The sequence below is a fragment of the Chiloscyllium punctatum genome, chromosome 44 (genome assembly GCF_047496795.1).
Source record: "Chiloscyllium punctatum isolate Juve2018m chromosome 44, sChiPun1.3, whole genome shotgun sequence".
Lineage (NCBI taxonomy): Eukaryota > Metazoa > Chordata > Chondrichthyes > Orectolobiformes > Hemiscylliidae > Chiloscyllium > Chiloscyllium punctatum.
Genome location: NC_092782.1, coordinates 40,425,469 through 40,437,668, shown reverse-complemented (window position 1 = coordinate 40,437,668; position 12,200 = coordinate 40,425,469). Strand labels below are relative to the sequence as shown.

Genomic DNA, 12,200 nt, shown 5'->3' with positions numbered 1-12,200 from the left:
ATATCAAAGATATGTTTAATGATCAAAGTTGTCATTCTAGTCTTTGATATCAAGTTTTACAAATATCTGAATAATCAATTCTCCAATGTTAAAACAACCTTAAAATAATTAGTTTGCTTATGTGAATAAAAATAAAAGTAGCATTTTAGCAACTGTTACAAAACAATACTCATTGAAATACAGCACATTACATTTTCGTACAGATTCTCATAACAATTATCAGGTTATCGCAACCAGATTGTGTTTAGCTGAGTTTGATTTTTGATGCTTGTGTCCATTTTGAGAACCTCTCGAATAGCCATAGTAGCATAACTAGAGGGAGGAAGTGAGAAATCCATCTTCAGTGCTTTATATTTACCATCTGTAACAAGAAATAAGAACAAAATTAATTTAAAGTAAATAATGAGCCATTTATCAGTTGGACTAATCATTATTAAAAACATGCACGAACACTGATTTCTTTTATTGTATTTTACAAGAGGAAGTCAATGTTAGCAGTATATTTACAACATATTGGTATACATGTTTAGACTGCTTTCCCTAACACATAGGAGATAGTGAGAACTGCAGATGCTGGAGAGTCAGAGTGGAGTTGGGAAAAGCACAGCAGTTCAAGCTGATCCCTAACACAACCCAGATTAAATTAATCTTTTTCTTCATATCTGAAAGCTTCAGAAGTAAACTGTGGTAGATGAGCTGAGATTAGGGGTCACATCAGCAGAACGACCAAGATGTTTTCATGAGCAAATTGAGTGAAACATGTAAATGAACAGGCACTGCTACAATGCAGTAAAGATTTAAATATAGTTGTAGAACATCAAATCCAGATATTAATTTTATACCACTTAGCTGACTTTTCACCTGTCATTCACTGACATTAGGTACCAAAAAAAAAGCTTTTGTCGAAAAGGTAAATCATTTTCCAAACATTGGATTGTCAGAAATACAAAGTTCCAATACTTTGAACATACTGACTGCACAGCACCATTAAGGTCATAGATCACCTCAAGGCACTTCACATGCACGAAGCAATAAAAGGAGATACCAGGACAGGTGACCAAAATCTTGGTTAAAGAGACAACTTTTAGGAACATCTTAAAAAGGAGAGAGAGAACTGGATTGAGAGTAAGGTGTAAACTGAGAATTCCAAAGCGTTGGAGCTCAGCCATCAATGGTGGAGCAATGAAAATCTGGATGCATGAGAGGCCAGAATAGGAGGAGCCAAGAGATCGTGGAGGGTTGTAGGGTTTGAGAACATTACAGACTAACAAAAAACTGAGGAATTTTGAAACTGGAGAGAATGGAGGGCAGCAAATACAACTCCGGTGAGTACAGGCCAAACCTATTCATCCTTTCTTCACAGGGATAAAAAGTCCTTCATCCCAGGAATGAGTGAGCAAAGTTCTTTGAACTGCTTCTCACATAATTATGTCCATTTTCAAATAAATAGACCAAAACTGTACACTACTCCAAAGCCCTGAAACGCTGCAGTAAATTTTCTCTACTGTGTATTCCATTTCCCTTTCAATAAAAAGCAACATTTCACTTGCCTTCCCAACTGTAACTGCATTTTTTTTTATTCATGTACCGTGACACTCAGATCCATCCTTATCCCTCCCTTTTGAGTCCTGCAGTTTCTTTTCACTTAAGTATAAAGTAGCATACTTTCATGGTGTTCTTTCTGCAGAAGCAGTCAAATTCACATGAATTCCTCCAACCAATTTTATGTCCAATAATCAAACCTCTTTGTAGATCTTTCCTTTCTCTCAAAACTTATTTTCCTACCTATTTTGAGGTCATCAGCAAATTTAGCTTGTATCCAGTCAGACCCTAAAAGTGGTTGCTATAAATTGTAAGTAGTTGAAGCCCCAGCATGAACACTTGTGGCACCCTACTGATTCGAATGACTTGAATATCTCTACTTACTGCTTCCTGTTTTAGAAAACCAATCTTTTACCCTGATAATATGCCACCCCAAACACTATGAGCCCTTACTGTACAGCCACCTTTGATGTAGCACTTTATCAGATCTTTTTGGAAATCCAAGTACACAACTTTTACTGGTTCTCCCATATCCACTTTGCTTGTTACTTCCTTAAATAACTCAATGAAATGACTTTGCCATCATGATTTTTTAAGTATCCTACTAACTTCCTGAATAATAGATTCTGGCAATGTCTCTAAAACAGATTTAGGCCACATGCCCGACAGTTTCCTATTGTTGTTTTTTGAGTGAAAAGTGTGCAACTTCGAATTTTCCAATCCGACAAGCAAATCCCTTTTCTATTTTGCAGCCACTTCTTTCAAAACCCTAAGATGGAGACAATCAGGTCCTGGAGGCTTGTCAACCTTCAGTTCTGATAGTTTGAATATGTTTTCCCTGATATAGGTGATGATTTAAGTTCTTCATACCCTATCACTTCTAGACTTTCAACAACCTTTGGAAACTTTCTAAGTGCTCAACTGTGGAGATGGATACAAGATAACTTTTCAATGACCAAAGATGATAATTTTTACCCATGAAAAGTGTGAAAGCTGATTTAACATTTTAGGTCCAGTGATCCTTCTTCAGAACTGTTCTGAAGAAGGATCATTGGACCCAAAATGTTAATTCTGCTTTCTCTCCATAGATGCGGTTAGACCTGCTGATTTTTCCAGCAACTTCTGTTTTGTTTCGGCAATATAGAACTGGCTATATCGTAAGCGAATGTGTGGAACCTGATGTCACAGTTTCAGACAGACAATGTAACAGAGGCAACATGTACATTAGAGACAGAAGAAGGCAGAGGATAAACCCTTGGAGGACTCCAAGGAGATAAATGATATGCGTTGGAAAAGAAACCATTACAGACGATTGTTTAGATACAACTGGAATAAAGTTGTAAAATGGAATGGAGTCAGGCATGGGCAGTTCCATAAAGCTAGAGAACAAAAGCACGTTTTGGAGGACAATGATTAGGTCAACAGTGACAAATTTTACAGACTAGTAAACAAAGAACGGAATGTTAGTTTATTATGATCAGTCACAGAGAATATCATTTCTGATTTTGAGGATCTTTTCAGTCCTGTGACATGATCCTGATTGGATTGCTCAACAATGCTGCTCTCTAGGATTAAACATGAAGAATAGTTAAAATTGAAAAATTCACAATATTCATAACAGTGATCTAGCAAACTTGAAATTCTTCAGGGATGAAGAAAACCTAGCAGAAAAAAACCTCATAGGACTTTCATAGGAATTCATTTAAATTGTTCATTTAAAGTTAATTCCCAAGTTTGTGCCACAGTTTCCCTACCTTTAGAAAATTCAGGCAAAGGTGTTCCTTCCAGCTTTTCCAGATCAGTGTGAACCAATGGAATTTTGTTATCATCATACACTAGAGTTTCCCTGTGAATTTGAGATTTGAAACAAAACATAAATGTCAGTAACCTGAAGGAAAACAAAATTACTAGCATTAATCATTTGCAGCTTGAGTTCTTTGAACAGTGAAAAGAAACCTGGAGAAAGAAAATGGTACATCAGTTTGACTACAATGAGATATAAGGCAACCTTGGGTGTAATTTTCCTAATTCCTAACCATATACCTTTTAAGAGGCAAGAACAGAAATCAACTTGTGTGTCAGCCATGGCCCAGTCGGTAGCATGTTCACCTGAATCAAGTTCCACTCCAGGACTTGAGCATTAATGTTCAAGGTTCAAAGTTGACATTCCCAGTGCAGTATTCACAGGGAAGTGCACTGAGAGAGGTACATCTTTCAGACAGAGCATTAAATGTGAGGTGCTGTCTGTTAGCTAAGGTGGATGCAAAACATGCCATGACACTATTTTAAAGAAAAGCAAAGGTGTCATTCCTACTATCATATAAACATACAAATCAAGAGCAGGAGTAAGCCATTTAGCCACTATTGCCATTCAATAGGTTAATGGCTTCTCTTAATTGTAACCTCAAGAATCCATCTACTTTTGCTTTAAAAATATTCAAGGACTCTGCTTCCAACACCTTTTCAGGAACAGAGTTCCAAATATTCATGACTCAGAAAAAGTTTTGCTGAATCTCTTTTAAATGAGTGACCCTGGATTCTCCCACAAGATGAAACATGGTTTCCACATCTATCCTGTCAAGCCCCCCAGGATCTTGTGTTTCAATCAGTCACTTCTTAAACTCTAAACTCCAGTGGATACAGACCCAACCTGTTCACCTTCCCTGTAAAACAAGTCGATCATTCCAGGTATTACACTGTAAAGCTCCTCCTCCAACACATTTATATCCTTCCTTAAAGGTGCACTGACTCCAGATGTTTTTGACTAGTGCACTGTATATAACTTCCCTACATTTGCATTCAATTCAGTTTGCAATAAATTAATTAATTTTCTTATCTTTCCTAATTACTTGCTGTACCTGCATACTAATCTTTTGCAATTTATGCACAGATACTCAGATCCCTCTGGATTTCAAAGTTCTAATCTCTCACCATTTAATAAAATGTTCCTTTTTTATTCTTCCTACCAGAATTGACAATTTCATATTTTCCCACATTTTTGTCCATTTGAGAGATGTTTGTCAAAACACAAACTTTGTTTTTTTTTGTAGCTTCTTGATCTCTTAGCTTATTTTCCTTACTGTCTTTGTGTTGTCAGCAAATTTGGCAAACAAAACTTCTGTCCCCTCACCTCAGTAATTTATTTAACTTGCAAACAGTTGAGCTCCCAGCACTGATCCTTTTGGCAAACTACTCATGAAACTGCCAACCTGAAAAAATCCATTTATGTCTACTTTCTGCTCCTTGTTAGCCAGCCAACTTTATAACCATGTTAATGTGCAACCCCTATGCCAGGAACTTTCATTTTCTGCAATAACCTTTGATGTAGTAACTTATCAAATGCTTTCCAGAAATCCAAGTACAGTATATCCACCAGTTCCTCTTTATCCACAGCACTAGTTACCTCCTCAATTAACTCCAATAAATTGGTCAAACATGATGTCCCCTTCACAAAATAATGTTAACTCTGCCTGATGGCCTTGAACTTATCCAGGTGCCTGCTGTATTACTGGAACTGGGAGTAGCGTACAGACATGGATAAAGAACTGGTTGGCAGACATGTCGCAAAGAATAGAAATAAACAGTCTTTTACCAAATAGCAGGCAGTTACTTGTGAGTTACTGCAGGGATCAGTGCTATAACTCAGAGTTATTCATAATATAGATCGATGATTTACATGAAGGAACTAAATTTAATATCTCCAAGTTTGCAGCTGACACAAAGCTGGGGAGGGTGAACTATGAGGAGGTGGTGAGCAGAGATGCTTCAGTGTGATTTGGACAAGTTAAATGTGAGGTTATCCACTTTGGTCTAAAACAGGAAGGCATATTCTTATCTAAATGGTGACAAATTGAGAAAGAGGATGGCGCAATGAAACCTGCGTGTCCTTATACATCAGTCACTGAAAGTATGCTTGCAGTAAAGCAGGTGGTGAAGATGCAAGTGGTAAGTTGCCCTTCATAACAGGAGTATTCAAGTAGGAGCAGGGATATCTTGCTGCAATTGCACAGGATCCTGGTGAGAATGCAGTTAGAGTACTGTGTGCAGTTTTGGTTTCTTTATCTGAGGAAGGATTTTTTAGCAATGCAGACAGTGCCACGAAGGTTTATCAGACTGATTCCTGGGATGGCAGAATTGACCTTTGGATCATGTAGTATTACATCCAGTAAAGTTTAGAAGAATAAGGGGGTGAAGGACTATCATAGAAATCTACCAAATTCTCACAGGCAAGGGTAAATGCAGGAAGAATGTTCCTGTAAACCAAGGAGTCCAGAACTAGGAGTCACAGGCTAAGGATACTGATAGACCATTTGGACCAATAGGAGAAATGTCTTCACCTGGACAGTGGTGAGCCTGTAGAATTCTGCACCACAGAAAGCAGTTGAGGCCGAAACACTGATAATTAGATTTAGATATTATATAGATGTTACATATAGATTTAGATGTTATATGCATACTATAGGAATTAGATATAGTTCTTAGGGCTAAAAAAGATCAAATGGTATGTGTGAAGCAGAAATCAGGTACTGGGTTAGTTGATCAGTCATGATCACATTGAATGGTACAGCAGGCCCAAAGGGTGGAATAGCCCACTCCTGCTCTTAACTTCTATGTTTCGATATATTTCCCACACTGGCAACGGTGAAATAGTTAAGGACTCTCTTTAAACTATACCTTTTTGAAAACATTACTCTTAAACTATTCAAAAGGGTGTCTGATCATGGCAACTGTGGGAGCTTTTCACTATTTTCTGCGTTTTCACTGTAAAATACATGACAATAAATTCATTTGTTTGTTCTAATTCTGGCACACTATTGTAATTTGCACTCGAGTACTGAACATGCATTAGGTTGGCAAGTTATATGTGACTTCCAAGATGAAAGATTTGTTAGTTGTATTTAGTGAGGATCCAGTTACAGCTGATTCTTAATTAAGCTGCTTGTCACTTGACACCTTGTTAAAACCTTTCTTAGGGTGTCAACTATAGAAATTAAGCTGTAGATTTCAGTTTAATGCCATCTATAAATTAGATTTGTATTAAAAAAAAGACTATTACTCAACGACGACAAGCACTCAGTTCTTGGCAATATTTATTCCTCTGTAAACATCACAAACATATTTTCTGGTTTTATCCTATCGTTTATGGAAGCCAGTTATATGCAAGCTTCCTACATTTCAATGTTGACTTCACTGAAATAGGACTTAATTGATTTGAGACATCTTTTGGCTGTGAAAAGCATTATATATAAATGCAAACTTCTTTTTACAAATTTAAATTTAGGGAAAATTCTGATAAACTTCTCATAGAATCCCTACATTTTGGAAGCGGCTGTTCAGCCTATCGAGTCACACCAACTGTCCCACCAAGATCCACCCCTTTTCCCCTATCCGTGTAATCCTGCTTTTCCCATTGCTAACCCACCTAGCCTGCACATTCCTGCACACTGGCCAATTCAGCACAGCCAAACCACCTAATCTGCGTACCTATGGACTGTGAGAGGAAACCCATGCAGACACAGGGAGAATGTGCAAACTCTACACAGACCCAAGGCTGCAAGTGAACACAGGTCCCTGGCGCTGAGAGGCAGTAGTGCTAACCACTGATCTATTGTGCTGCGCCGTGCTTTAATTTTGTATGGCAATCAAACAAACTTTCTATATATTGTGGTATTGCATATGTTCTACTAATCTTGCACATTGCCTTTATACAGAAAAGAAAATCTGTATAATATGTCCACAGGAATATGTCCAGCTTCCTTCTGAAGAAGTGCTGAGAATCCAGTACTATCTGTATACTTTGGTAAATCTTTTCACGAAATCCTATTCAAGAAAGATGTGCCTCATTACAAAGTTGGGGGATACTGGGCAAAAATAAAATGATATTCCGGGAAGAACATAGCCAGTTAGGTGTAACTGAAAGCATTAGGTCTCATCAGCAATACATTAGACATAAGTTTTAGGAAATAATTCTGTGATCTATAAAGGAAATTAGTAAAAATCACCTAAAAACTTAACTTGCAAAACCGAAGATAGGAGCAATCATAAAAGAAAAGAGCTCCTTGTGCAGTGTAATATCAATGCCTACACTTGTCACAATGGTTTTAAGTTTATTTACATGAAAACACCAACATTCCTGTTTCAGGGAGAGGTTCAAATTGTATCAGTCTTTCCAATGACACAAATTATGAGGAACATCCAGGTGCAGTTCCAATGTAACTAGAAAGGCATTGCTTTAAAATTGCTTCAAGGCCCCAGATCTTGTGAAATGGTAAGATAGGTTAGGACATAATAGATATTTTCCCTCACAGATTGTACTAATAGCTAGGATATGAAACCAGCGATACTCTTGAATATAAGTGATCCAATCTAAGCAAAGTCAATAGCAGCAGTTCTTCATGAAAATACATTTTCTTTTCTAGCTCATTAAATTAAAAAGGTTAGCTACATAGGCTACAGGGACACCATGTATATAGCCATAAGAGATGTGCAGTAGTACTTATACAGTCTTTTACATAGTAGACATTTATTAACTGTGTCAGAATTATTTCCTGTAATTATTTACTCTCTTCACCCATTTATGTTTTACCAAGGGCAAAGCCACAAAAAACTTAGTGGCACACAAAACGTACAAAGTCAAATGCTTACGTGATGATTATGTTTAATGTAGAAGGGAATATCAACATCATTCATCTTAAACATAATGAATAAATACTAACACTAATCAGCATTAATACTTGAATAAATACTAGCTCTAATCAGCATGTGTACTTTTTAAATAAATACTCACCAAGTGACATTCTGAGGGCGAATAATGATCTTCCTGTATGCTCCTGATAAGGAATAATCTCTAATCTTGTGTTTCATATTATTTATATCTAAGCCATCTGCAGCCATCATTTCTTCGTAAGCCTTGCCAACTTAAAATAAACAAACACAGACACAAACAATTATTATAAATAGCCATTTATGTATTATATAAATGTCCCATATTATGCAAATATCAGTAATTATTGTATAGAACAATGCAAACACAAAAAATGTTCAAAAGCCAGAAATCATTGTAAAAGAACACAATCCCAAATGTGAAAGTAAAACAAGCATGTAGTAAATATTTAAAAGTTAGAATTTTTAAAAGTTAACTTTAAATCTATGGCATGCAGACAATAAACAGTATTGAGAGCAACTTTGTAAGATTAACTGATTAATTTTTCTATTTCTAAAACAAAACATTGAATAATGTTCCATCAAAATTGTAGAAAAACACAATAATCAAACTCTTGCTGGAAGAATATTGACACAATAGATCTCAAGTGAATTTAACAAAAAAAAGAAATCTACTCAGTTTGTTTTTCTTTAACTTTTAGAACTTCACCGGCATTGTCCAGTAGTGCATACTGCCAAACATGTTAATCTGGTAAATATCTATCTGCTGAGCAAGAAGTAGGAGTCAGTCTGTCTTAAATGTAGGTTGAATACACAGTACTCAGTACAGCACAAGTACAGACTGCCTTTCTTATCTACAGATTAAATCCCCAATCAGATGGTAACTAGTTCCTAAACTCTTTTGAAGTTGACATAACAAATTAAGCTATTTGAGGTAAATCCACATCTGGCACGTGGGTATCTTTTAAAGGTAAATTGATTAGAGTTCAGGACCAGCATGTTCGTGTGAAAATGAAAAATAAAGATTCAGGAATTCTGGATGACAAGAGAAAAAGGAGGTTTACAAAAGGTTAGGAAACTGAAGACAGACAGAGCCCTCAAAGAATACAAAGATAGCAGAAAAGAACTCAAACAAGGAATTAGGAGGGCAAAAAGGGGACATGAAATGCCTTTGGCAAACAGGATTAAGGAAAATCCCAAGGTGTTATACATATAAGGAGCAAGAGGGTAGCTTGGGAGGGGTAGTTCCACTTAAGAACAAAGGAGGGAATTTATGGATTAAGCTGGAGAAAGAGGTTGAACTCCTTAATGAACACTTTAAATCACAAGGAAGGACATGGTTTATGATGAGTCTTGGGAGGGGTATGTTGATATTCTGAGGTATGTTAATATGAGAAAAGGTGGTGGTGTGGAGTATTTTGAAAAGCATTAAGGTAGATAAGTCTCCAGGACCTGATGGGATCTGTCCCAGAATGCTGAGGGAGGCAATTGAGAAATTGCTGTGGCCTTGTACAAAATCTCTGAATCCTCTTTAGTCACAGGAGATATCCCAGAGGACTGAGACTAACCAATGTTGCTCCTTCTTTTAAGAAGAGCAACAGGGATAATCTGAGAAATTATAGGTGAAGATTCTTAATGGTAGGATTTACTCACATTTGGAAAAACATGGATAGGCAGCATAGCTTTGTGCAGGGAAAGGCATGTCTCATAAACTGGGTTGAGTTTTTTGAGAAAGTGACAAGGATGATTGATGAGGGCAGGGCTGAAGATGTTGTCTAAATGAACTTTTGCAAGGAAAATGACAAGGTCCCTCATGGCAGGTTTTACAAAGGTGAAGTTACATGGGATCCACGGTGAGTTGGTAAAATGGATATACAACTGGATTGGTCATAGACAGAGAGTAGCAGTGGCCGATCAAGCTAACCTGCATACATTTGGACTATAGGAGAAAACTGAAGCATCGGCAGAAACCCACATAGGCACAGGTAGAACATGCAAACTCCACACAGTCTTCCAAAGCTAGAACTGAATGCAGATGACACAAGGTTTGGGAAACTGCAGTTATTGACGAGGATCCAACAGCATATACAGTGGAACCTCGATTAACCGAACAAGATGGGCGGGCACTATTTCGATTGGATAATCGATTCATTGGCTTTCCTCTGGGGCTCGGAGTTTTTTTAAGTCTGCTACCCATTCAGGAGACGAGACAGCAGCTTACTGCATGTGAGCCCCCGCACCCCCCCTCCCTCCCCCCGCGCGCACACAGCTTTCACCTTTGCCCTCTGTAAGACAATGTTGGAGAGATTATCTGGGGAAAGGCGGGGTGACGTTTATGGTACACGTCTGTGTAGAACTCCAGGGAAAGTGTGGGGAGAGAGAGAGGGCGGGAGGTCAGTCATTTGGAAACAAAAGATGGGATGTGTTGGAAAGATGTCTTTGATGTAATGTTTCTATCGGGTCTTCAAGATCTCCTTCAGATGACTGATATTCGGATAATCAAGGGTCCTCTGTAGATAGGCTGGAGACTTGAATAGAGAAATGGCAGATAGAGTTTAATCTGGTCAAACGCAAAGTGATACATTTTGGAAGATCTGATTCAGAAGTGAAGTATACAGTAGATGGCAGAACCCTTAGTTTACAGAGGAATCTAGGCATACAGATCCACAGTTCCCTGAAAATAGTAAATACAAGTGGATAAGGTGGTCAAAAAGGAATATGGCATGCTTGCCTTCATTGGTTGGGGCACAGAGTATAAACATTGACAAGTCATGTTACAGCTGTATAGAACTTTAGCTAGGCCATATTTAGAATATTATACACAGTTCTGGTTGCCTATGACCAGAATATAGAGGTTTTGGAGAGGAAGCAAATGATTTACCAGTTGCAGAAAGTCTCAAAGCACACTAGTAGACAACTCAAGCTCACTCCATAGGGACACCTGGGCACTGACATAACAATAGAAAAGAAGCAGGCAATCAGGTATAAGTGTCCTCTCCATGTCTGTTGTCTATATATATAAATGGTCACATATTCCAGGCCTAAGAACAACCCTTAAGGAGTTCCTCCAACTTGTCTGAATTCCTCTGCATGAGTTGGCCAAAGATCAGGAGTTAAGGGTTGAAGTGCAACCCAAATTCTGAGACAGTCCTTTCAAATACTGAAATAGGGGCTGCAATCTGGCACAACCAGAGTACACATGAAACATGGACTTCTCGAAGAATGTACAGGTAGCCTGGGAGTCAATAAATCATTTAATATGCCATTGCACAGCTTTGCTGCAATACCCTCCATGCCAAATCCCTGGTGATGAAAGGGACGACTCCCATATACAGCACCTCCCACTGAGGATGAACACTCAAGACCAAAAACTCAGAATAAATCAACATCTGAATGTGTATTCTGGTTTGCTAGATCCATGTACTTCAATATATTGTATTATTGGGTTTGCCCTAAATACAACCTTCCTTCAACACTTGGCATGTTATACAAATTCATGTTAACTGAATAAAGCACCTGCTAATAACTTACTTTCATGTTTTGGATACAGAACATCAAATCCAGGCAAGGGCATGACTACGTCATGTATAGTATGTTTCTCCACATCAGAGTCCTCAATTGGAACTGCTGTTACTGAAAATCAACAAAACAGGCAGCTTTCGTCAGTCCTAAGCATGTTCTATAATATAATTTTAAATTAACATTTGCAGCAAACAATTTTCACTGATATTAAATGTCATGTTCACATTGTTTGAATAAAGCTTTGACATTTTTAGATGAATGTGATTCCTGAATCTACCAGATTGAAAGATGCAACACCATACAGGAGGTAACTTGAGTGCTTGGAATTCACATATTCATGCAGTATGTATCAATCTTGTATGAGATCCAGTATAAAAGCTGCCAAAGCTGGCTTATGAGCTTATGTTGATGCATTAATAGGGCAGCACAGTGGCACATTGGTTAGCACTGCTGCCTCACAATGCCAGAGATGT

At 37.8% G+C, this 12,200-nt stretch overlaps 1 protein-coding gene across 3 annotated transcripts in view; it reads right to left on the bottom strand.

Moving 5' to 3' along the window:
- The window catches only part of pus7 (pseudouridine synthase 7), a 57,732-nt gene continuing 45,532 nt past the window's right edge, over positions 1 to 12,200 (bottom strand). For all 3 annotated transcript variants that reach the window (XM_072562716.1, XM_072562718.1, XM_072562717.1), the window contains exons 13-16: positions 11,737 to 11,838; positions 8,330 to 8,459; positions 3,297 to 3,388; positions 1 to 361 (exon numbers count right to left, since the gene is read on the bottom strand). In XM_072562716.1, the coding sequence (XP_072418817.1) occupies positions 225 to 361; positions 3,297 to 3,388; positions 8,330 to 8,459; positions 11,737 to 11,838 (461 nt within the window). In that variant the 3' untranslated portion in view covers positions 1 to 224. The remainder of the gene's footprint in view (positions 362 to 3,296; positions 3,389 to 8,329; positions 8,460 to 11,736; positions 11,839 to 12,200) is intronic.